Genomic DNA, 22,166 nt, shown 5'->3' with positions numbered 1-22,166 from the left:
TTAAATATTTAACAAAGGAGTTGTTGAAACAAAAGCTAGTTTTTACTGATAGTTCTCAGCTAAAAATTGGGAAACATGGGAAAAAATTATAACGAGAATAAAAAAAACCGTTTATTTTTTATCAAATTTTTATACGTATAAAAATATATTCTAACACAACATATTTTCTCCGAACACCTGAATTATGTAAGATTTACGTAACACTTTATACCAATTGAAATAATAATAATATTTTATAACAATTGTCAGACATCATTTATTCATTCCCTGAATGAAAAGAAAGTATTGAAAAGCACTGGATTGACTAGAAAACAAATTCTTTTCAATACTTTTTTTTTTGTCTCAATACTTTTTTTAAATCAGGGTTTCTTTAAGATGATATTATCATCTTTATTGCACTGAATTCATCTCGTTATAAAAATATTTTTTTAAGCATTTATCATCAAATGATAATTTTCCATACTAATTTTGTCTGAATAACAAGATTATGAATAAATAATCAGGTTAATTTTGAGATGAAACAAAATTAACAATCTATCGTTCTTCAGATGAAAATGTTACTTGTTGTAAAATCAATATTTCTCGCTTTATAATGAAAAATTTTCATCCTCTAAGCATATCCAACTTTAATTTTGGACTAAAGCTTTGCTACCATTTCTTTCCACCATGAAGGACGATCGAAATTTTCTTTATTTTGACGTAATGATTTTTCAAGATGTTTATAAACCTTAAAACAATACAAATTCACATAAACAAAAGAATTAATTGAAAGCTTATGAATTAAAGATATTATACCTCTCCATCTGACATTCCTAAAGGAGAATTCAATATAAAGTCTGGAGGCGAAAGAATATCAACAAGTGATACAGCTTCATTAACAAGTTCTTTAGAAAGTTTAATGATCCCTTCACGTAGAAACTGGTCTATTTTTAATGTACTATCAACGAAGTTTCCACTATACAAGTCACCCAGCCAACGTTCAAGGCAAGAAGAGCCATATAAAGAACACATTTTTTTCAAAACTATTTTTTCTTCATTATTCCAACATGGGTCTTCTATTTTGTCGATAAAACTTTTAAAGATGGCATGCTATAAATTGAGAGTAAATTAATTACCGAGTAGTTTTTACATTAAAGAAATTTTTAGTTAAAAAGAAATGGGAAGCAACTGATTTCAGGAATTCTTTTACGCTATTTCTTTATAATCTTTACCTTATTCTTTCCTTAAAAAATATGACAGCTATGGAAAGGAAGTTAAAATTTCATTTTATCTAATTTGATTTAATTTTTACATTTAGATAAATCTACTAAATGTTTACACAGGACTTATAAGTCCTTAGAAAAAATTATTTTTTTACTGAATATTAAAAAATTTGAAATATGAAAGTCTAACTAATTAAAAAATTTTACCTCACCATAAATGAGCGTTAATGATTTAGCATAGAATGTTTGCGAATCATTTCTTACAGTAAATGGATCATGTCCTTCACTTTTTAAAATTTCAACACGCCGATAAGTTTTTTCAAAATAGTAACATAGTAGCCATTGGAAAGCTTTCTGTAAATCTAACGAAAAAAATTCATATCTTAATAATTATTTTTTAAAAATTAATCTACCTTGATAAAAAATCTAATTCAACATAAAATATAATTCATTAAACTTACTTTCAGGTTCTAAAGTCTCCTCCATATTCATACATGTAAATTTTGTTTGAAGAATTTTCTTACCCTGAGCCAAAAAATCAATAGACTTCAAAGGTGAAGGTATAGGTTTACCATTACTAAAGTTCGAAGAGAAATTTAGGAGCCAATTGCTTGCTTGTTGAACTAACACGTTATTTTCACCTTCATATGTACAATTTGCATCATGATCTGCTCTTAAATCTCCTAGGCGAGCCACTAAAATTATAATAATTTTCAACATGCGCGAAAATAGTTTTTAATTTAATTAAATAATAAATTCCGATTAATATAAACAAGAAATTCCCTCCCAAATTGGACAATTTCAAAATTTCAAAATATCTTCATAACCACGCATTTCAGCGGTATGAACGTTAATACGGAAATTAAATTCTCTAAAAATTTCCAATTTGCATTTTCTTGGTAAGATGAGTCATTCTCTTAAAATCATAAAAAATATACGAAAAAATAATTTTAAGCTGATACAATTCTTGAGAGAGGAATTAGAGTGAAATCGTTGAATGCTCTTTTAAAAGCGTTAAATTTACTATAAATGGTTGTTTTCATCAAAATCATAACTCAAAACTTCATAAAATTATAGAAGTTAAAAAAAGGTAACTTCAAATACACGGAAAAAAAAAGATGATTTAAAATTTGCACCACAAATGATGTAAAAATCTGATTTACCGGTGGTGTTATTTTCGGATTGAGGTGATACAAATATTGTATCACCGTGATGGCGTGATGTAAATTTCACATCACAGTGAAGTAAATTATGCGTGCCCTACACGCATGCGCCTGAATATTGTATAGGTTATATTTGTTGTTGATATTTTGTGTCGTATGTATTTTTTTATTTATTAAGAATTTGTTATAAAAAAACGTGAAAATAACATGACCGATGATTTTGTATGTTCAATGCTAAAAGAATATTGTCTTGAAAAATTTATTTCAAGATCTGAGGGTACGTATATCAACAGTCAAGTTAGTCCCATACAATTTTTGTACACCGATAGAAATTTTAACTTGACAAGAGCAAAAATCTTGAACCAAGAACACCAATTGGAAGAAAATGAATTTCTTGAGCCAAGAGGAAATATTCTTGAGTCAAGATAATTTTCTTAATTCATGAGAATCTATCTTGACTCAAGAATTTTTCCTCTTGACTCAAGAAATTTATTTTCTTCCAATTGGTGTTCTTGGTTCAAGATTTTTGCTCTTGAGTCGAGTTAAAATTTTTATCAGTGTATCACCTAATGAGATTTTAAAGCCACTTTTTTTTTTTTTTTCCGTGGACATGCTTTTTAAATAAGAAAATGTTTAGAACAATATTTAAGTGTCAGCGACAAAAAAAAAGGTCATTTCAAACACTCCTATTAGTAACAATTACTGTTATAAAAAACTTAAATGGACCCCAAAAATTCAAAATCTTACAATACCTTTAAGATATCCCATACCACCACAAACTTCTCGACAATCTTGAATAATATCTCTTACTGTCCAAGAGCAAAGAGGCTTTGTAGCTGAGGAAAGAGCATGGATTTCCAAACCTTCAACAGCTGCTTCATCTTTTGTTTCAGGATTTAATAAATGTGCTTGAAAAATTTGAACTTGCTTCAGAAAAGTTGTTGAAAAAATAAGAATAGCATAAGTAGCTGCTAAGTGTGGCATCAGTCTTCCATACTGTAAATAAAAGTTAGTATTATTAACAATAACAGTGTTTTTAGTCTCAGATGTGCATCATGAATAAATAAAAAAAAATACGACCATTTAATTGCAATTTTTCAATTGAATTAATTAACAAGAAAGATATTATATAATTGTGTCATCTTTATAATAATAATTATAGTAGTTATAAGTTTTATTACCAATGCTTGATACTGTAAAACTGGCCATTCTTCAGTTTCTGACGGCCCAAATTGCTTACGAACAGCACAATATCGAACTGCAATGACTATTGCCAATGAACAGTATTTAAAACAAATATTGGTAATGTTAGCTCGGCCAAGAGAAAGAGTTCCAAGTGATGCACCTATTATAATGTTCTTTAAGTTTAATCGTAATTAACGACAAATTAATAATCAAGTGTAATAAATTTTACCAAATCTTTTGCTTCGATCTTTAATGGCTGATATAAAATGACCACTTGCTGTGACATCACACATCTTATTCAACAAATTTTCTCTAGGCACTTTGAAATTGTGAAACATTATGAAACCATTATCAACACCATTGAGTCCAACTTTTTCACCTAAATCACCTATTGTTATTCCCGGCATCGGCAGCATTGTATTTGGATCTCGAATCGGTACAATGAAGATATTGAGACCATGACAAATTCCATCTGGAGTTATTAATTGAGCAAAAACTATTGCGTGCGTTGCTTGTTTACCTAATAGACAATTTTTTTAATACGTATTAATTATAATGATTAAATGATAATCAAATAAGATTTTGATAGTTTACCTAAACCCCCTATCCAAAATTTAGCGGCTTCAAAATCTGGTGAATTTAAAATAAAACTTTGTGAAGTTATATCATAGGTTGCAGTCGTTCTCATGCCTTTTGCATTAGTCCCATGAGAAACTTCAGTAAGTGCAAAACATCCTTTATACTAAATATATTCATTTTAATAAAAACAATTCAATAATTGATACAAAAATTCAAATATCTTTTTTTATCTATACTCATTTTTTTGACTTACTTCTCCGCTATGAAACTTGCTGACATAATCTATGTGACGTTCAGTACCCAGGGAGAAAACTACTCCTGGTACCATAGCATATAAAATACCTATAATTACCGGTAATGAAGAATCATAATCGATGTAAGCATTCAGACACAAACCATTTGATTCCTAAAAGCAATTATATATCGTATAGTTGGAAATTAAAGTTGAGCAAAGGATTTTTTTTTTCGCTTTAGTTTGAAATTGCATTTCATTCCGTGAAACACTATATTTTTCATATCATTTGTATTAAAATTCAAAGTTTCAATATCTGGAGCCAACTTAGACGAGAAAATTTGACTAATAGTGTTTTTTCAAACGTCGTCTTAATTTTAAGTTATTGTGAAGCTAAAAATGAACAGAAACAATTATGAACTGTATGATTTAAAATCGTGACTAGCTAAAATATACATTGAAACCTTAAGTTTTAATGCAACTAACATAAAAAGATTTTGTTTCATACATTTTTATTCTATTATCTTACAATAAGATCGTTTTTGAAAAGAGTTTTTATCTGATTAAAGCATCTTCGTCGATATTCGTCCAAAGTGAGAGTTTTTGATGGCCTCTGGAAATCGGGTGAATTCTCAATAAACCTATAAACTTTTTCCTAAATATAAACAAATTAAAGAAGTTTTATATAAGCCAAATAAATTAAATATAAAAAAAAATAAAGTAATAATCATACATGATACTCAAGAGAGTCAACCCCAAAAATATTAAATTTTAGCGATTTCCAATCAAAACTTGCTCGTTTTCTGAATACTTCTAAGGGTCCACCTGTTGGTATATCACGGATTAATTCTCTGATTTTGAGTACCTTCATATTTAGTCACTGAAATAAAAAAATAAAAAACTAATTAATTAAAATAAATACATCACAGTAAATAATAGATAACATGTAAGTTTATCAAAAGTTGATTATTATTTTAGCTTTGGAGTTCGAGAAACTTTCGTTACTCATACTATTTTAATGAATCGTTCTCTATGCAACGTAATGAAAGTTCCTAAATCGAGTTCATGAGTCGTGTTATTTAATAGACATTGAATAATGAAAAACACAGTTGCTATCGCAAACTTAATTTTATCAGAAGTATTGCTTAGTTTCCTTCAAGTAAAAAAGTTCATAAGTGCGATTTTTGAAAAATTTAAGTGTGTTTACGGAATAATGTTGAGTCTTTTAATAATTATTCAGTTGATTACGGCTAATAATTGGTAAGCAATCAATAAAATACTAATTTTTATTAATCTATATTTAAAAAATATTTGACTTAATAAATCAGTTTAAAGCTTCAAAAATGGCACGAACAAGCAAAAGAGCCATTAAGCGATGTAATTAAACTCGTGATCCAAGAAATGTCTGTAAAAAGCAAATGTATGGTTTATATGTTCGATTCTTATTACCAAAATTTGATTCATCACAACGAGAATGGAAATTTAACATTAACATATTACAGTGTAAACACAAAACTTGATGATTATTGGCGATGAATGTTTTCATAACATATTAATCAATGCAGGTTTTTGTACGTGAAAATGAAGAATTTTCTCCGCCTCAGTTGACTATTCAAGCCATTCTAAGAAACAGCAAAAATTCTGGTTGCAATGGTTATATTATTTTAATTACTAATGGATTACAAATGATGGATCTCTTACAATACGCAGAAAGGTTTTTGCTTTTTTATCATCTGTTTTTAAATAAATTTTTGATAAAAATTAAAAACATTGCAGAGAACGATTGTTAAATATTCAAGGATTTTTTTTAATGATCCATGATTCAAGACTTTTCTACTCTAATATGAAATACTTGTGGAATAGGATAATCAATGTTATTTTTATCAAGCGACATAGTTTAATAAGATCGCAATCTGGTAAAAATATAAATGATGACTGGTTTAATCTCGAGACAATGCAATATCCTATTCCTGGTCAATACTTTCTTAGAACTTACTACGTTGACACATGGTATAAAGGACGATTTCGTTACAGAAAAAATCATTTTGCAAATAAAGTACTAGATTTATCAAAAAAAAAATTAAGAGTAGCTATTTTTGAGCATATTCCGGCTGTTACAACAAATTCTAGGATGTTTTATGAAAACTATGAAAAAAGTAATAATAAATCTGTAGGAATAGAATTTGAGGTAAATATTTTATTATATTATATGTTAATATTTTATCTGATTATTTGAATACATTTTAGCAAGCATAATTATATCTTAATACATCAAGAAAAATATCCAAGAACTTTTTTGTCCGTTCGAGACTGTGAAATTCTCCAAAATGATTTCCTTGATTCAAATTTTTTTCTCTTGAATAGAGTTAATTTTTCTTATCAGTGTGAGTTTTCTTCTTGTATTTTTTCATCTCAAAATATACTCTCGCTACGAATTTTTATTTAACTTAACATGACGGTGAATGAAGAAGCAAAAAATATGAATATTGCTCAATCTAACTAACGAGAAGTTTTGAAGTTTTATTTTACCAAAATATATATTTTAATCTATAGTTTTATTTTTAAAAGGTTTTACTGCCAATTTTTATTAACCCGGGTAAAAAAATTTATATATAATTGCATATACTTATATATAATTATATATTATTTATATGTAGTTAAATATTATTCATATATAATTATATATAATAATATATATAATTAGATGCAGCATTTTTTAATAATTGTATATAATCATATACAATTATCATATACTCTTTAATTTTTCAAGGAGGATTGAGGAGAATAAAAAGCTTATAATGCAGAATTCTTTTAAATTCTCTGCGGAGAATCAAAAAGGATGCAATTAATTTTGCGTACTGGAAATTTCTGAATGTGAATACTTTATAATATTATTTGATTCTCTGCGAAGAATTCAAAAGTATTGAATGTCTCTTATTTTCAATGCTATTTATTACTACTTAATTCTTCATGTAGGATTAAACAGAATCAAAAGCTTATAATGGTGAATTCTTTTTAATTCTCTGTGGAGATTTCAACAGTATAGAAAATTTCTGAATGTAAATTCTTTCTAATACTATTCAATTCTCAAAAGTATTGAATGTCTCTCATTTGAAATGCTATTTAATCCTACTTAATTCTCCCTGGAGGATTAAATCGAATAAAAAACTTCTAATCCTGAATTCTTTATAAGCCTATTTTTTGATTCTCCAAGGAGCGTTAAAAAGTTTTACTCTAATTTTACATCATACATTAATTTATTAAATAATACAAACACTTATAGTGAACCATTTTAATACTTGTAATCAAAATCATGCATAATATATTTTAAGTTTGTTGGTTGTGAGCAGCCCTACAGGGGCCAAGCAACATTACGTAATTTTAGACTAAAACTGGCATTTTATTAAGTTGTTTGCTGCCGTGTATTTCTGAGACTTTGTAAGTGAAAAAGCAAATAAAAACTTATTTAAAAAAAAAGTTCGTAAAAAATTAGTCTTTCGAAGTGTCAGGTCCAAGGTTCAGTTCCAGTGCACGCCGGTTTTTTCTTTTTTTTTTTTTCTACGGAAATAATTCTATACAATTATATCTAATTCTATATAATCATACATAATTATATAGGGTCATTTTTTCGTACATAATTATGTATAAGTATATATAATTATATATAATCTTTTTTACCCGGAAAGTTTTACCGTATCCAATGTATTGTGGAAAAATTTTTAAATATTTATACAATCCAATTCTGTAAATGGTTTACAATGAATTTGTAAAACAAATTTTTCTCATTGTAGATTATGAAAATTATTGCTAATAAAATGAACTTCAAACCAATTTTTTTCCGCCCGGAAAATATAGAAATTGCGAAATGGGGAACTTCGAACAATGGAAGTTATGATGGACTTTTTGAAGAAGCAGTTGAAGCAAAAGCAACTTTTTTTTTAGGAGATCTTCATTATACTCTTCGCCATTACGAAATTCTTGATTTATCTTCTCCGTATTATACTGAATGTCTTACTTTTCTTACACCAGAATCATTCACAGATAATTCTTGGAAACTGTTAATTAATCCGTTTACGTATGAATTTTTATGTAAATGTAACACTATAAACCAGCAAAAAATAACATCGTATGATATATTTACTTATAACTGTTTCTGTTTTACTAGTTTTATTTAAAGCTGAACAGAATTGAGCTGCTTCATCTCAACCTAAAAGGTTGTGAAACAGCGACAGTTATATAACAAAATATATCTTCAAATATCTTGCATGCAAGCTATACTTCTATGTCAAAGATTTTTTACGCATTATTTTCGGTAGTATACATATATATGTAGCAATTAATTTAAAATATATTTTTACATTTCTTCAGCTATAGAATATTAAATACTTTTGCAAGTCTTGCAGAAAAGCTTTTAATTCAAAGTTTTCACGAGTTTCTGAAACTAGATTCACGGTTAAATATATAAGTAGACTACTCAAAAGCTAACAAGATATATGCATGATTTACGCTAATTTCTCTTGAAATTGATATAGATAGTATTTTTCAGGTTGTATACTTGGACGACTATCATTTTCATTCTTTTATTAGTTGCTTCTATTCTTCGAGGTTTCGCTATATTTTATCAGAAACAAATTTTATCACATGAAAAAAGCAACGAACCTTCGAGCTTAAATATAATATCGATAATTAAAGTACAAGAAATAAATGAAATATATACCAAAAAAATATATAGTTTATGGCCATTCACTGGAATACAAAATTGTTTACTCTATACATACAGCATGCTTCTACAAGTTTCTTTGCCACGACTTCCTGAAGTTTGGGCCTTCAGAGTATTTATTGGTTGGTGGTGGCTTTACACAATTCTGATAACTGTAACATATAGAGCTAGCTTAACTGCTACTCTGGCAAACCCTATCGCCAAGTAATCGATTTTTTTTTATTTTTCTTGATAATATAAAAAAATTTTTTTCACTCACTGGATATTATTTTGATAGAATCACTATAAACACAATAGCAGATTTAGCAAAAAGTTCATTACCTGTTGGAGGATGGGATGAAAATTATAAAGACGTATTTAGTTCTGAATCAGATGCATTATTAAATAAAATTGGAAAAAACTTTGAATTAGTAAATAATGAAGATGAAGCAATTTCAAGAGTAGCAAAAGGAGCATTTGCTTACTATGACAATATTCATGTTTTGAAAGAAGCAAGAGCAAAACGACAACTTTTAGAATCCATGCAAAAAAATGAAGCTCTCAAAAACAATAAAAACTTAATTGTAGATAGAGATTTACACATTATGGAAGAGTGTATCATTCATATGCCAATATCTATTGGAATGATAAAAAATTCTCCCCTCAAACCTCAAGTCGATCGCATAATTATCAGAATAGTTGAATCTGGATTAGTCAATAAATGGCTCAGTGATGTAATGGAGTGGTCACAAATAGTTGAAATTAAATCTGACTCTAATGGGCCGAAAGCTTTAATAGATATTCGTAAACTTTACGGTATATTTGTGGCACTAATCATAGGATATTTTTTAAGCTTCATTACATTGATTGCAGAAAATTTATATTGGAGATTTGTAACTGCAAAAGATCCAAAATATGATAAATACCGTATGGATATGTTTTATAGTTATAAGATTAAATAAACAAAAATATAAAATATTCAATCAATACATTGTTCGTCATATACTTAATAAAATTGTGTCATGTTCATAAATAAAATATTTACTTTGTGTAACTTCTATTCTTCTATTCTACAAAAATGACATTTAATAGACGTAGATTGAATTAGAATAATTTGACCCTTCTACACGGGCATCATGCGCATTTTACTCACGTTTGTTTGACAACTTATAATTTTTAACCTTCCGCTATAAAAATCAATGATTTTCAAAAAATCGGGAAGTTATTGGTTTCACCCCGGTTTCCGAAAATAGAGTTTTCATCAGATCACAAGATGATGTTATCGGTAGGATGGAATTTCCACTCACTATACCCCCCCCCCTCTCTCCTAGTTTCCCGAACAAAGATGTGGAGAAGACTGGATTCGAACCGCGTTAGCATTACTTCAATCCAGTCCGTGTTTCGTCTCACAACACCTGCTCCTGATTACTGGTCCCTGTTTGCGGTTTTTTCTTTTAAAAGGGGCTGCGCGTAGGCTGCGACAGGTGACCAGTTCCCTTCATATTTTAGCATGTTGGTCACCAGGCTCGCGGGGGAGAACCTCTCTCGATTTAGGTGCCTCGGGTGCAGCTTTTGGCCTCTTTATACTCGTTAAAGCTTGAGTTTAAGTTTCCCAGCTCTTCGTAACCGATGCTTTCAGGGCTTCTAGGTCGAGCTCACTGGCATTCTATCTTCACTTTTCGAATTTTTCCTGCAGTGCTGAAGTGATAGGAACTTCGATAAAGAACTCAATATGTTGATGGTCACTACCGGTGAATTTCTCCAAAACTCCAGTTCTTGATTCTGCTGGCAATTTTAGGAGTGCCCAGTGAGATGTCAAGGATGGACACGTGGTACCCCAGTTTTCTGAAAGTCGAGGTATTCCCGCTATTCAGGACTGTGAGATCTAGCTTTGCTGCAAAGTCTGCAACTTCGTTCCTCCTGATGTCCGAGAAGTCTACTCCCCATTCAGAAGATTTGGCGTTGAAGTCGCAAGCCACAATGACTTCGCCTTTAAAGTCGTTGATAACGTTTTCGATGCTGGCCAGCTAATGTCGGAACACTCAAATCCCTTCATTGGGTGAGAGATAAATGCTCACAAAGTAAGTCGTAGAGATTTTGATCCAGACAAATCCTGCCTCATTTCCATTGTTTCTGGTAGTGACGTTGCTCGGGTTTACAATTCAGATCGCCGCAATGCTTGTTTTATACGTAAACCATGTTTCAATCTAGGGGTCGGGTGGTACTCGTAGATAATGCAAACGTCAGTCTTGTCTTCAAAGACTCGCTGGCGAAGTAGATTCTGTACTAGCACACATCTGTTCAAATTCCCTTAAAGGACTCTTGTCATTTATGTGCTCTTATAGCTTCGGCTAGAGCAGTACGAAAAACTCTACAAACTCAAGAACCAGAGATGTAGTACAGCCCATCTTCTTATTTCAAGTCACTGTGGTCAAGGTGTTCTCCCGGGCTGTCTTTTTCTATGCTGGCTTGTCAATTGCTGAAGAAAGGCTGTGCGTGTGTGTGTAGGGGGGGGGGGGCTCAAGAAAATATTAAGGAAGACTATAAATTTCTTGAATTGAGTCAAATTTTTTTGTGCCAAGAAAATTTTGTCTTACACCAAAATAACTTTGGTCTTCCTTAAAATTTTCTTAACGTAAGATATTCTTTTTCTTTTGAGTAAATGTAAATTAATTTTATCTTTTGAATATTCCTATAATAATTTTGTATACATAAGATTTGCATTACTTGAAGTTCATATAAAGATTAGAATCTAAATCAAAACCTTAAGTTAACAGGTGGCGAATCGATCTTAAAAAAGTGAGGACCTCAGTTAGTTTCTAGGATGTCTGATTTTTTTTTCATTTTATCAAAATAGTTATCTAAAATTATATACGGCCATTTTTTATGTGTTTTTTACTCAGGATTCTTTTACAGTTAGCTCGTATTCCACTATTTTGTGATACGTCATAACAACTTCAATTATTTTGAGTACAACACATACATATATATTTCTAAGTTTTTTTGTTTTCATTAATTATTATTTGCTTTTTTATACTTAGTTTAGAATGACCTGTTATTTATTAATTTTTAAATTATCCTATAATCGTTATATTTTAATAAAATTTAATAAAAAATAATTAAAATTATTAATGCTTAAAAAAAGATAGTAAATAAATTAACGATAAAAAGAAAAAAAACATTACACTTACAAAGAGTTACAGAATGACAATCCTCAAATATGTCTATTATAGTTTTATAAAAACACAAGGGCACGTCAATTAAACTAGAAAGGTAAAAAGCATTTTTTAGTTAGTATTATATTTTTAAATGAGTTTATTATAAAGTAAAAAATTGAAATTTACTGTTCAAGTTGAAATATTTAATAGCTTGGAATGAATTTTTTTCTCTAGGTATACTTATAATCACTAAACGTAGATGAAATGATAATAATTAAAAACTTTCAAACATAAAATATAAATTTTATACATGGAAAAGTACCAACAAACTACTTTAATTAAAAAATACCAATGATAGTACGATACTGATAAAAATTTTTAAATTTAAATCCCATAAATATTTGATCCTCGTTAGGTATATTCAATAAATTTTCATTAACTTAGCAGATAGTTGATAATTTTAAGAATTTTTGTAACAAATAAATTGTGGCAAAAAAAAATTTATAAGAAAAATTGACATTTAAAATTTTTAAAAAACTACAAGTGCAATTTTTTTTAAATAATTTTTTGGAGCAAATTTATTTTTTAAAAAAAAATTTTAAATTGTCAAGTGACAGCTAACTTTAATGTCATATTCAATATAAACGATTAAACTATATATTTAAAAATATTCAAAGTCTCTTACCCAATTTTATTTGTTATTATTTATAAGTATACCTCAATATTTTTCTATTAAGTTAAAAAATGAATTGTTTCTTACTGATTTATGTATGTACGATGACTGAGCAACTAGCAACAAGTTGATTTATAAATAAAAGTTATGATGAACAAGTAAAGTTGACCTAACAAGAGAGTAGACTTCAATGACCTTAAATTTTAAAGTGGGGTTAAGGAAATTACATATTAAAGAACAATATTAAAGAGGACAGATCTCTGACTTAAATAACTTTATGACTTTATACAATAATCTGTAGTAATTTTATAATGTGAATAAGCTAACTTCGTCTTCGTTCGATTATTTTTGTTGATGTTATCTGCTATAGCAGAAATCAAAGTCTTTTATTTACTAATCTATGTATAAATGCTTAAAAATGGACTTTAGCATTTTGTCGTGATTGTATATGATATAAATTACATTATCAAAAAGTTATATATTGAAATATACGAATGAATGATCATATTTTTTTTGCTGTTTTAAAGCTAGTAATCACAATAAATATCCTTAAATAATGATATTTTCATTTTTAATGAATTCTGTCTTATCATCAGTGATCAATTATGGGTCGACAAACAATTGTTTAGATTTATGTAGACTCAATGGGTTCTAAATAGATATAAAGTAATTTTTATCATTTTCTCTCTCTATTGTTAGAACTACTACATTGGCCTACTTAGATTTATGAAAAGTTTTCTCGTGAAACATTATTTCATAAATATGACACCCAGTGTAAAATTGAACTAGTTTATTTTGTGAAATAGCTCTTATTTGTAAAAATCAAACGCGTTGAAATTGACATATTTTCTATCTTTAAATTTTTAGCTTTCCGCTACTAAAATTGAAATTTTTTTTGATCTTTTGAAGCTATTCTGATTATTTTTGGGATGACACCTGAAAAGTTTTAGAAAAATCTTTTTAAAATTCTGCATGCACGAAAAAATGTTCTTAGCGAGTCATGAGATGTTTTATTATGGTTAAATAATCTTAAACCTTAAACACACTCATTTTATTTTGGGGTAAGCGCCACTAAGCAACTTCATCTAAGCCTAAACCATGAATTATAGATTATTAATTACAAATTAATAATTATTTTAAAGTAATTTTACGAAAGTTTTAAAATCAAGAAATTAAAAAAACCTATAAATGTAAATTTTGAAAATATTACTTTAGTATTAATTTAAATGGTGCAAAAAGCCAAGAAAGAATCTGTTGATTTTAGTATCATCATATATAAGTGATTTCAAGTTGGTCAGTAATGATAAATTATCATTTATGTGATTTACAACATAATTTTCAGCCTGATTTTTGAAAAATTTCACTGTTTTTCTCAATTTCATCTTGAGAAATTAACGTGAATAATTTAAAAATACTCAATTAATTTACAAAATTTATTATTTACAATAATACATTAACAAATATAAACACATGATGGTATATTGTGATATCACAGGTTTAAAGTTTTTCTAATTGTAAATAAACATGATCTGATTTTATCTAGTGAAATATAAAATTAATCAAAAAAGACATTAAGTTAAGTTATATTATAAATTTAAAGTTATAGTCACTAATTTATCTATTGCTTGGATGAAAATTTAGAATGAAAAGGTTTTCTAAAGATATAGAGGTTAGTAAAATAATGTACTGATAAATGATACAAACGTTCTAGTTAATCTTTTTATAAATTTTATAAACTATAGGCACTTGATATATAGTTGAACTGAAACGTTATCTTTAATAACTCGTTAAATCTCGACAGACCGATTGCTCAGGCGGGGATGTATTTATAAATATTTACAGGCCATTGATTAATCATCTATGTTTGTAAACCCTTATTTCTTCTGCTCGCAGAAGAAATTGTGTTATTCAAAACTTTTGAATCCACTTTTATTATAGTTTACAATTTAATATACATTCATCTGATTCATTAGAACGGCCGGCATATGTTTTTTAATGATTGTGTTTAACCTTGCTAGTATATACATCATAACCTAACGAAATTGTATTATCATAAAGAATTCGAAATCTTGTAGGTAAAAAATAGAAGTTGATAATTTGAGCAGGTGGCCAAACGATCCATTCAGCTAAGTATAATTTGTGAGCTTTATCCTTAACTTCAGTTTTTAATTCAGACCAATTTTTTTGTTCTAATAAAGCAAGTGTAACAAAAAATATTCCAATATAGAATGGTGAACAAATAATTTGGTCAACAAAAACTTTTTTTAATACAGTTCCAATAGTTTTTCCGGGGAGTCTTGCATCTAATATTTGATACCAATAATGACAAAAAATTCCAATTGACATTCCTGATATAGCCATGTTTGTAGTTCTTTTTGGACACCACTCATTCCATTCACCCTAAAATACAGAATAAAACATTATCAACGAATTATGGTTTTTTTGTAAATGAGGCTGAACTTAGCAGACACTTGACAATTTTTTGATTTTTCTTGAAAAACAAACTAGACATAGAAAATTATTTATTAAAGTCTCATTTATAATTTTTCAGAACTTCTAAAGATGAAATTTTTAAATACAATTTTCTTGCTATAATTTTTTTGTTAAAAAAATTCTAAAAATTATCAGATGTCTTTCCATTTCAGTATCATTTTTTGTAACGAACTATTGTACTATTCGATTAATATATTTATACTTTACCTTTAAAATTTCGTAGTGTTGCTCTAAAGTATCTCCCACAGCAGATAATGAAACAGAAATACCAATATTTGTAAACAACAAATACTTTGGAGAAAACAATATTTGCCTAACAGAATTAGCTTGGAGAGCAAATAATCTCAACGTTCTGACAACACTCATTTTTTTTAATAATTTAAACTTAATAATTTCTATAATACTTAATAAGTACTAATTAAAGATTAAAGGTTGGGACTCATATCTCAATTGTAAACAATGAAGAATATGATTAACCACGACCGTTATGAAATTTTTATATTGAAAAAAAAACATATTTTTAAGAATCCAATCATCATGTACTTATGTATTATATCACACAAATAAAGTTTAAAACTAAAATCGTTTCCAATTAGAAGCCCGTCAGTCAATACATAATACAATCTATGTCATGCTGTTCTCTCACTACTATTTTTATACTGGCTATCGTCCCCTAAAGAACCACGTCCCAAGGGTCGTATTTACTTTTCTGGTATTACAAAACCCAATTCTTTCATTAGTTGTTATATTTGTGTTGTTATTTTTTAAAGCAGTCACGATGCTTAGTTAACATAAACATGTGAATGCGCGAGAAGCATTTACACGTTTTACACGCACGGGACATGGATTGGTCATATTTCGGACGACTTGGTAATTTACCCGTGCGTGTCCTGTAAAATACATAAGTAAAATGACCACTTCTCCCGTTCCCTGTGTTAGCACGGGAATATGTCAATAGCCACACTCTTTTTTTAAATATTAAAGATTTATTTCAAGAAAAAAAAAACCAGATTAATTTTTATTAATCAAAATAAAAACATTCATTGTTTGATTAATTGATTTCAATAATAGGGCAATATTATCAATAATTGGAATTTATCCATTAAATTATTTTCTAGTACTTATCTATTCAAACGCTAGTAGGTATAGTAACAATAAAAAAATTTATTTTAGGTTATGAAAAGTATTTAATAAAAATTAATTTTTACAATAACAAATAACACTATTAGAATGGATATACCAGGTAATGTTTTTGAACTGTGCACCGTATATATATACTCACTTGACTCTTATCACTAATTATTTTGAATATTCCAGTGGACCATGAAGAAAAACACCCAGAAGTTCTTTTAAAATTGAAAGTCGATCGTCATGTTTACTATCAAGATACATTCAACGAAAATTTTTATTACGAAAAATCTAAAAAATCTTGTACGTATCCTTTTGTATGGTAATACAGCTACCGGCGACTCGTAACTCGATTACATTAAATGACATTAAAGTTAGCTGTCACTTGACAATTTTTTAATTTTCTTCAACAAAAAAATTTGTTCTAAAAAATTATTTTTAAAAAACTGCACTTTTAATTTACTAAAATTTATACAAGTCCATTTTTTTAATAATTTTTTTTTGCTATAATTTATTTGTTAAAAAAAATTAAAACAATTGTGAAGTGACAGCTAAATTTAATGTTTTGATATTAAATCCTCGTTACATCTGATAAACATTGGTTTGAGTGGTCCCACAGTTAATCAGACAAATTGTAATTTAATTTTTGTTCACTTGACAATTTTTTTTTTTTTTAATTTTTAAGTTTGATGCTTATATTTACTTGCGTAATTGAAACATATAAAAATGCATATGTTCTTGTTTTGCATTGAAAATTTTTGTACATCAATTTATAGAATATTGTAATATTTTTTCTTAAAAACTTGAAAAACTGAATTAACTTTTCATAATCTTTCAAAATTGATTCTTGAATTTGTCGAGGTGAAGAACAAAATAGAAAAAAATCTTGATTAAGTTAATTGGTCGATTTCTTATGGCCGAAAAACGGTAAATCTACCTATCTAATCAATTATCTTGAATTTATTCTGAGTAATTAATCTATTTATAATATGATTTAATTATTGTGTATTAGTATCTCATCGTTACACGTCGGTACCTTTTAGAAACTACTGCTTTTACCATTTTATAATTTCATTAAATTTATCGAGTTTTATTAATTTTACTTTTTAGTTGCTAAAAATGTACTGATGTCGGTGAAAAATAAGAATTTAAAGACCTCTTTGAGATCTTTGATGCCAGTATTTTATTGGCTCCGGAAATATAAATGGCAAGATTACATGTTATCAGATATTATTTCTGGGATTACGGTAGCTATAATGCACATACCGCAAGGGATGGCGTATGCTTTATTGGGAAATGTTCCACCCATAGTCGGTATCTATATGGCATTTTTTCCAGTATTAATTTATTTCTTTTTGGAACGTCAAAACATGTTTCTATGGGTTAGTCCAAATTAAATTATATTCAAAAATATCTTTCGAGATTTTACAAAAGCTATTTTTCAATTATTTTCAGGTACTTTTGCAATTGTATGTCTAATGACTGGCAAAGTTGTTGCAACTTATTCTACTCCAATTAGTTCTTCCGTGTCAAATAATACACTATTTGATTCTTCTCGTGACTTAAATGATAGCTTACCTATGTTGTATTCACCTATGCAAGTAGCTACAGCCGTTACTTTTTTTGTAGGACTATTACAGGTAACTAGGAAATTAAACAACTTTGTAGAGACTTGAAAAATAACAATTCTTATTTTTTAGTTACTTATGTTCATTTTACGGTTAGGAATAATAAGTTCTTTGTTAAGTGAGAGTTTAGTAAGCGGCTTCACTACTGGAGCAGCGATTTATGTTTTAATATCTCAAGTAAAAGACCTTCTAGGTCTAGAATTACCAAAACGCAAAATAACCCATTTTAAATTGGTATATGTAAGTACACTCCATATTTAACCGTTCGTAAAACACTATTTATGTGACATCTAAATTTTAAATTCAATATTTTAATGATTCAGCCAAATAATATCATTTTTACGAAATTACTCCCGCTGATTGATTAAAAATTTTATGAAATTATTCTCTATATTAAGAAAAAAGCCATTAAAATTCAAATCTTTAATATCATTAACTCGTGTTGAAAAAATTATTTTTTTGGCCTCGCGACACTAAATAAAACCATTTCGATATTTTTTCTAAATCCTATAATAAGTTTTTATGTAAAAAGACTTTTTGCAATAAATAATAAAATATATCAGCGCTATACATTCTACAAAATTCCACAAAAAATATTTTTAAAATCAAATGAATTACTTTATTTTTTTTTTAAAGACTTCTTACAATATTAATTATTCCTGAATATATTTGCATCACAACTAAATAAATCGTGTTAATTACGTACGATTAATTTCTTCTAACGTGATAGAAATCATTATATTTCATATTTTTGTTTTCAGACTGTTATAGATATATTCAATGTACTTAAATATCCCAATTTCGCAGCCCTTACTGTATCTACTGTGACAATAATTATTATGGTGCTTAATAATGAATTTTTCAAGGTAACTATAATCAACTTACTTATCATAACTAATTATAAAATGAAGATATTTATAAATTAAAGCTTTTTAGTAAATAATTAAGCAACATCACTTATAAATAATCGCGAAATCATAAATTCGACTTCTTGAGCAATTTTACTTGACTGAAAGCCAATATATATTTCCTATTTCACGCATACGCTTATACATAATAAAATTTTTATGTCATACTAGTAGAGTAGTATTCACGAGTAGTAATTCACGTTATACATAATTAGAAGTAATCACGCATGATTCATGTAAGAGATATTCTTTTTGAAAATTTTTCAAAATAACTTTTATATTTAACGGTAAAATGATATATTATATTGGTCCAACGAATAGCATTTATAAAATTGGAAAGATACTTTCTTCAAATAAAATATCGTTCTAAAATAACGTAAAACTACAAAATGCCTTGTACCAAAAACAATTTTTTTAATTAGTAAAATTTCTAAAATTCGATTGAGGATAGTTGTATATTTCTGATTTTTCACTTTCAAAGAATGTATTTCTTTCCACACTTAAAAATAGTATTCTTATTCAGTTTTATCAGAATCGCAAATGATGCAGCATCATTCTTTAATGAACTTATATGAATTTACACTATATTAATTCTATCTATCAAGCCATGGCTTAAGCAGAAATGCAATATGCCATTTCCCATTGAACTAATTGCTGTGATTTCTGGAACCATCATCTCAAACTATTTTGATTTAGCTGGACATTATGTTATTGAAACAGTTGGTAATATTCCAACGGGGTAAGTCACTAATTTGTTCTATAAAACAAAATCCATTTAATTTCTGATAAATTTGATACACTTACAGACTTCCAAAGCCTGAGTTACCTACTATCCAATTGATAGAAGATATTGCAACAGATTGTATAGCTATAACTATGGTATCTTATACAGTTACTCTATCAATGGCATTAATATTTGCTCAAAAATTACATTATGAGATTGACTCCAATCAAGAGCTTTTTGCAATGGTAATATAACAATTATAATTAATATTTTATTTTTTAAGATAACAAATGAAAATATTAAAAAAAAACGAATAAAAATGATTTTTTTAGGGCATTAGTAATATTTTTGGATCATTTTTTCATGTATGCCCGTATCTGCATCTTTAAGCAGATCACTAATTCAACAAACTGTTGGAGGGAAAACTCAGATAGCTAGTATAATATCTTGTTCAATTCTTTTAGTTATATTATTATTTATCGGACCATTTTTTGAATCTTTACCAAGATCAGTTTTAGCATCGATTATTGTTGTAAGTATTAATAACAAATAAAAAAACACTATTTATGATGAAAATAGTTAACATTAGGTACGCAAAGAAAAAAATTCCAAGTATATGCAAACAAACAAACATTCTAATAGAAATGGTCGAAATTGTTTTCTAAAAGCACAAAACATCAACACTCATTCAACAATTTTACCAAATTTCATACCAAACAAACGATAAATTATTATACTGTCTTGTGCTGATCTTCCATGGGATTACTACTAGCGTATCTAATGGAAACGTAATTTTCGAAAATTTTGCTGAAAACTAGAACTTTCGGAATTAGAAAAAAATTTTTTAATTTGTCTTGTAAGAAGATAAAAAATAAACATTATTTTAAGGTTTCATTAAAAGGAATGTTATTACAAATGAAACAATTCCTTCGTTTTTGGAAACTCAGCAAACTAGATGGTATGGTTTGGATTATGACCTTTTTGATAGTAATAATCGTAGGGATTGATGTGGGACTTCTAATTGGACTACTTACATCTATATTGACAATTTTGTTTTTAAGTATTAAATCTTATTCATGTTTACTGGGTCACATTCCAAATACCGAGTTATACTTAGACACAAGCAAATACAAGGATGTAAGTTTTTATTTTTTTTTTTTTTTCATGATAGATATTGAGCAAAGTAGGATATTCCAATTCACATTTGAAATTGCCTGTACGAACCGAAGGCTAAGGTAACAAATAAGGAGATTGGGATATCCTAATTTTTTCCGTGACACATACTTTTACCATATCTGTATCGAAAAATTCGACATGTTCAATTATTGAATAAAAACTATAACAACTAAGATGATTTATCATATTTTGTATTTTTCTTTAAAAATCAAATAAAATTTTTTTCTTTCTAACTAAAATATGAATTTGAATGGTGGATGCAGATAAGGAAAAAATTTATAATGTTATTTTAGAATGTCACTGCTGTTTATAAAAAAAATCATTTTTTCAGTCTATTGCATTGCCTGGAATTAAAATATTCCATTATCGTGGCGGATTGAATTTTGCTAACAAAGATTATTTCAAATCAAAATTGTTTAAACTTGTCAACATTGATCCACAGAAAGAATTGAAATTGAGATCTAAGAAAGCGAAGAATCAATTCGAGATGCAACTAAATGATGGAAATAATGAAAAATTACGATTTGTAGTGATCGATTTAAGTTCATTAAGTTATATTGATCCTAGTGGTGTAGCTATTTTATATAATATTGCTAATGAATTTAATTCAATTGATATTTCAGTATGTATAACCGGATGTTCAGGCCCAATTTATGACAGTATTTTAGAGTATGATAAACATATATCCGAAAAACCTAACTTTCTAATTCTTTTGACAATTCATGATGCAGTAACTTATGCTCTTAGTGAATTTACATCTATATAATAAGTTACTTAAATGTATGCTATTTTATAAATTGATACTTTCATAATTTTAATAATTTTTTTATAAAAAATAATGAAAAAAATTAAAAAACCTGAAAAAATATATTTTAAATATTTTCGACTGTAAAACATTTTGTAGAAAATAAAATAAAAATAAAATAATGTTGACTATACAAATCTCTACGAGACTTGTTTCATGTATTTAACTACATTTGAATTTACGTTTGTAATTTTGCTAAATAATTTTAGTTAAATTTAATCAAAATATAGTTCAGATAAAACTGGATAAATTTATAATTCTACCTGCAAGAAGAAAGTTTTAAAATTAAACCAAATTTGAATTTTCTTTTCGTGGGGCCTTTTTTTTTCTTTTTCTAATAAAATTCTACGTAATAAACCAAAATTTTTGAGATATCCCTGATTAAAAAAAAAGTATTGAGACAAAGAAAAAAG

General features: G+C 27.7%; 4 protein-coding genes across 8 annotated transcripts; 2 read left to right on the top strand and 2 right to left on the bottom strand.

Moving 5' to 3' along the window:
- Positions 1–110: 110 nt before the first annotated feature.
- Positions 111–14,210, bottom strand: LOC141524569 (peroxisomal acyl-coenzyme A oxidase 3). Of its 5 annotated transcripts, none has more exons than XM_074238565.1 (13): positions 12,904–14,210; positions 12,252–12,325; positions 5,095–5,241; positions 4,891–5,016; positions 4,383–4,535; positions 4,145–4,292; positions 3,780–4,070; positions 3,547–3,710; positions 3,118–3,361; positions 1,664–1,897; positions 1,410–1,564; positions 796–1,089; positions 111–727 (listed from the first exon to the last, which is right to left on the bottom strand). In XM_074238565.1, exons 3-13 carry the CDS (start codon positions 5,230–5,232, stop codon positions 638–640), a joined length of 2,037 nt encoding a protein of 678 aa, XP_074094666.1. In that variant the 5' UTR covers positions 5,233–5,241; positions 12,252–12,325; positions 12,904–14,210; the 3' UTR covers positions 111–637. The 5 variants fall into 5 exon arrangements, with proteins under 5 accessions (XP_074094666.1, XP_074094664.1, XP_074094668.1 ...); XM_074238563.1 differs by having other exon boundaries at positions 12,979–14,210; XM_074238567.1 differs by having other exon boundaries at positions 1,467–1,564; positions 12,979–14,210.
- Positions 5,248–11,805, top strand: Ir68a (Ionotropic receptor 68a). Its single transcript, XM_074237714.1, has 7 exons — positions 5,248–5,621; positions 5,690–5,864; positions 5,927–6,075; positions 6,138–6,549; positions 8,153–8,525; positions 8,898–9,285; positions 9,359–11,805. Exons 1-7 carry the CDS (start codon positions 5,458–5,460, stop codon positions 10,020–10,022), a joined length of 2,325 nt encoding a protein of 774 aa, XP_074093815.1. The 5' UTR covers positions 5,248–5,457; the 3' UTR covers positions 10,023–11,805.
- Positions 14,211–14,394: 184 nt separating the features above from the next.
- LOC141524580 (mpv17-like protein 2) lies at positions 14,395–16,130 on the bottom strand. Its single transcript, XM_074238589.1, has 2 exons — positions 15,592–16,130; positions 14,395–15,291 (listed from the first exon to the last, which is right to left on the bottom strand). The coding sequence occupies exons 1-2, from the start codon at positions 15,748–15,750 to the stop codon at positions 14,884–14,886; spliced, it is 567 nt and encodes a 188-aa protein (XP_074094690.1). The 5' UTR covers positions 15,751–16,130; the 3' UTR covers positions 14,395–14,883.
- Positions 16,131–16,319: 189 nt separating this feature from the next.
- On the top strand, positions 16,320–21,901 carry LOC141524568 (prestin). The gene is given in 13 exon segments (XM_074238562.1): positions 16,320–16,627; positions 16,702–16,815; positions 17,623–17,865; positions 17,868–17,894; positions 17,968–18,152; positions 18,213–18,380; positions 18,902–19,006; positions 19,654–19,787; positions 19,855–20,017; positions 20,105–20,132; positions 20,135–20,304; positions 20,661–20,909; positions 21,280–21,901. Coding segments are annotated over 13 exon segments (2,034 nt in total). The 5' UTR covers positions 16,320–16,614; the 3' UTR covers positions 21,715–21,901.
- Positions 21,902–22,166: the final 265 nt, after the last annotated feature.

The sequence above is a fragment of the Cotesia typhae genome, unplaced genomic scaffold (genome assembly GCF_013202065.1).
Source record: "Cotesia typhae breed Kobodo isofemale line unplaced genomic scaffold, CoteBio_Ctyphae contig_22, whole genome shotgun sequence".
NCBI classification, from domain to species: Eukaryota; Metazoa; Arthropoda; class Insecta; order Hymenoptera; family Braconidae; genus Cotesia; species Cotesia typhae.
Note: the sequence above shows the minus strand (reverse complement) of the source record. Positions and strands in the feature narration are given on the sequence as shown.

Bases quoted from the DNA above. Each gene is read 5' to 3' on its own strand.
- LOC141524580 (XM_074238589.1), bottom strand. From the start codon at position 15,750: ATGAGTGTTGTCAGAACGTTGAGATTATTTGCTCTCCAAGCTAATTCT. The intron at 15,292-15,591 runs GTAAAGTATAAA...TCTGTATTTTAG, and splicing joins AACACTACGAAATTTTAAAG to GGTGAATGGAATGAGTGGTG.
- Ir68a (XM_074237714.1), top strand. From the start codon at position 5,458: ATGAAAAACACAGTTGCTATCGCAAACTTAATTTTATCAGAAGTATTG. The intron at 8,526-8,897 runs GTTTTATTTAAA...TGATATAGATAG, and splicing joins TAACTGTTTCTGTTTTACTA to TATTTTTCAGGTTGTATACT. The intron at 9,286-9,358 runs GTAATCGATTTT...TTATTTTGATAG, and splicing joins CTGGCAAACCCTATCGCCAA to AATCACTATAAACACAATAG.
- LOC141524569 (XM_074238565.1), bottom strand. From the start codon at position 5,232: ATGAAGGTACTCAAAATCAGAGAATTAATCCGTGATATACCAACAGGT. The intron at 4,536-4,890 runs GTAAGATAATAG...AATTGCTTTTAG, and splicing joins TTTTCAAAAACGATCTTATT to GAATCAAATGGTTTGTGTCT. The intron at 1,565-1,663 runs GTAAGTTTAATG...TTTTTTCGTTAG, and splicing joins GGAGACTTTAGAACCTGAAA to ATTTACAGAAAGCTTTCCAA.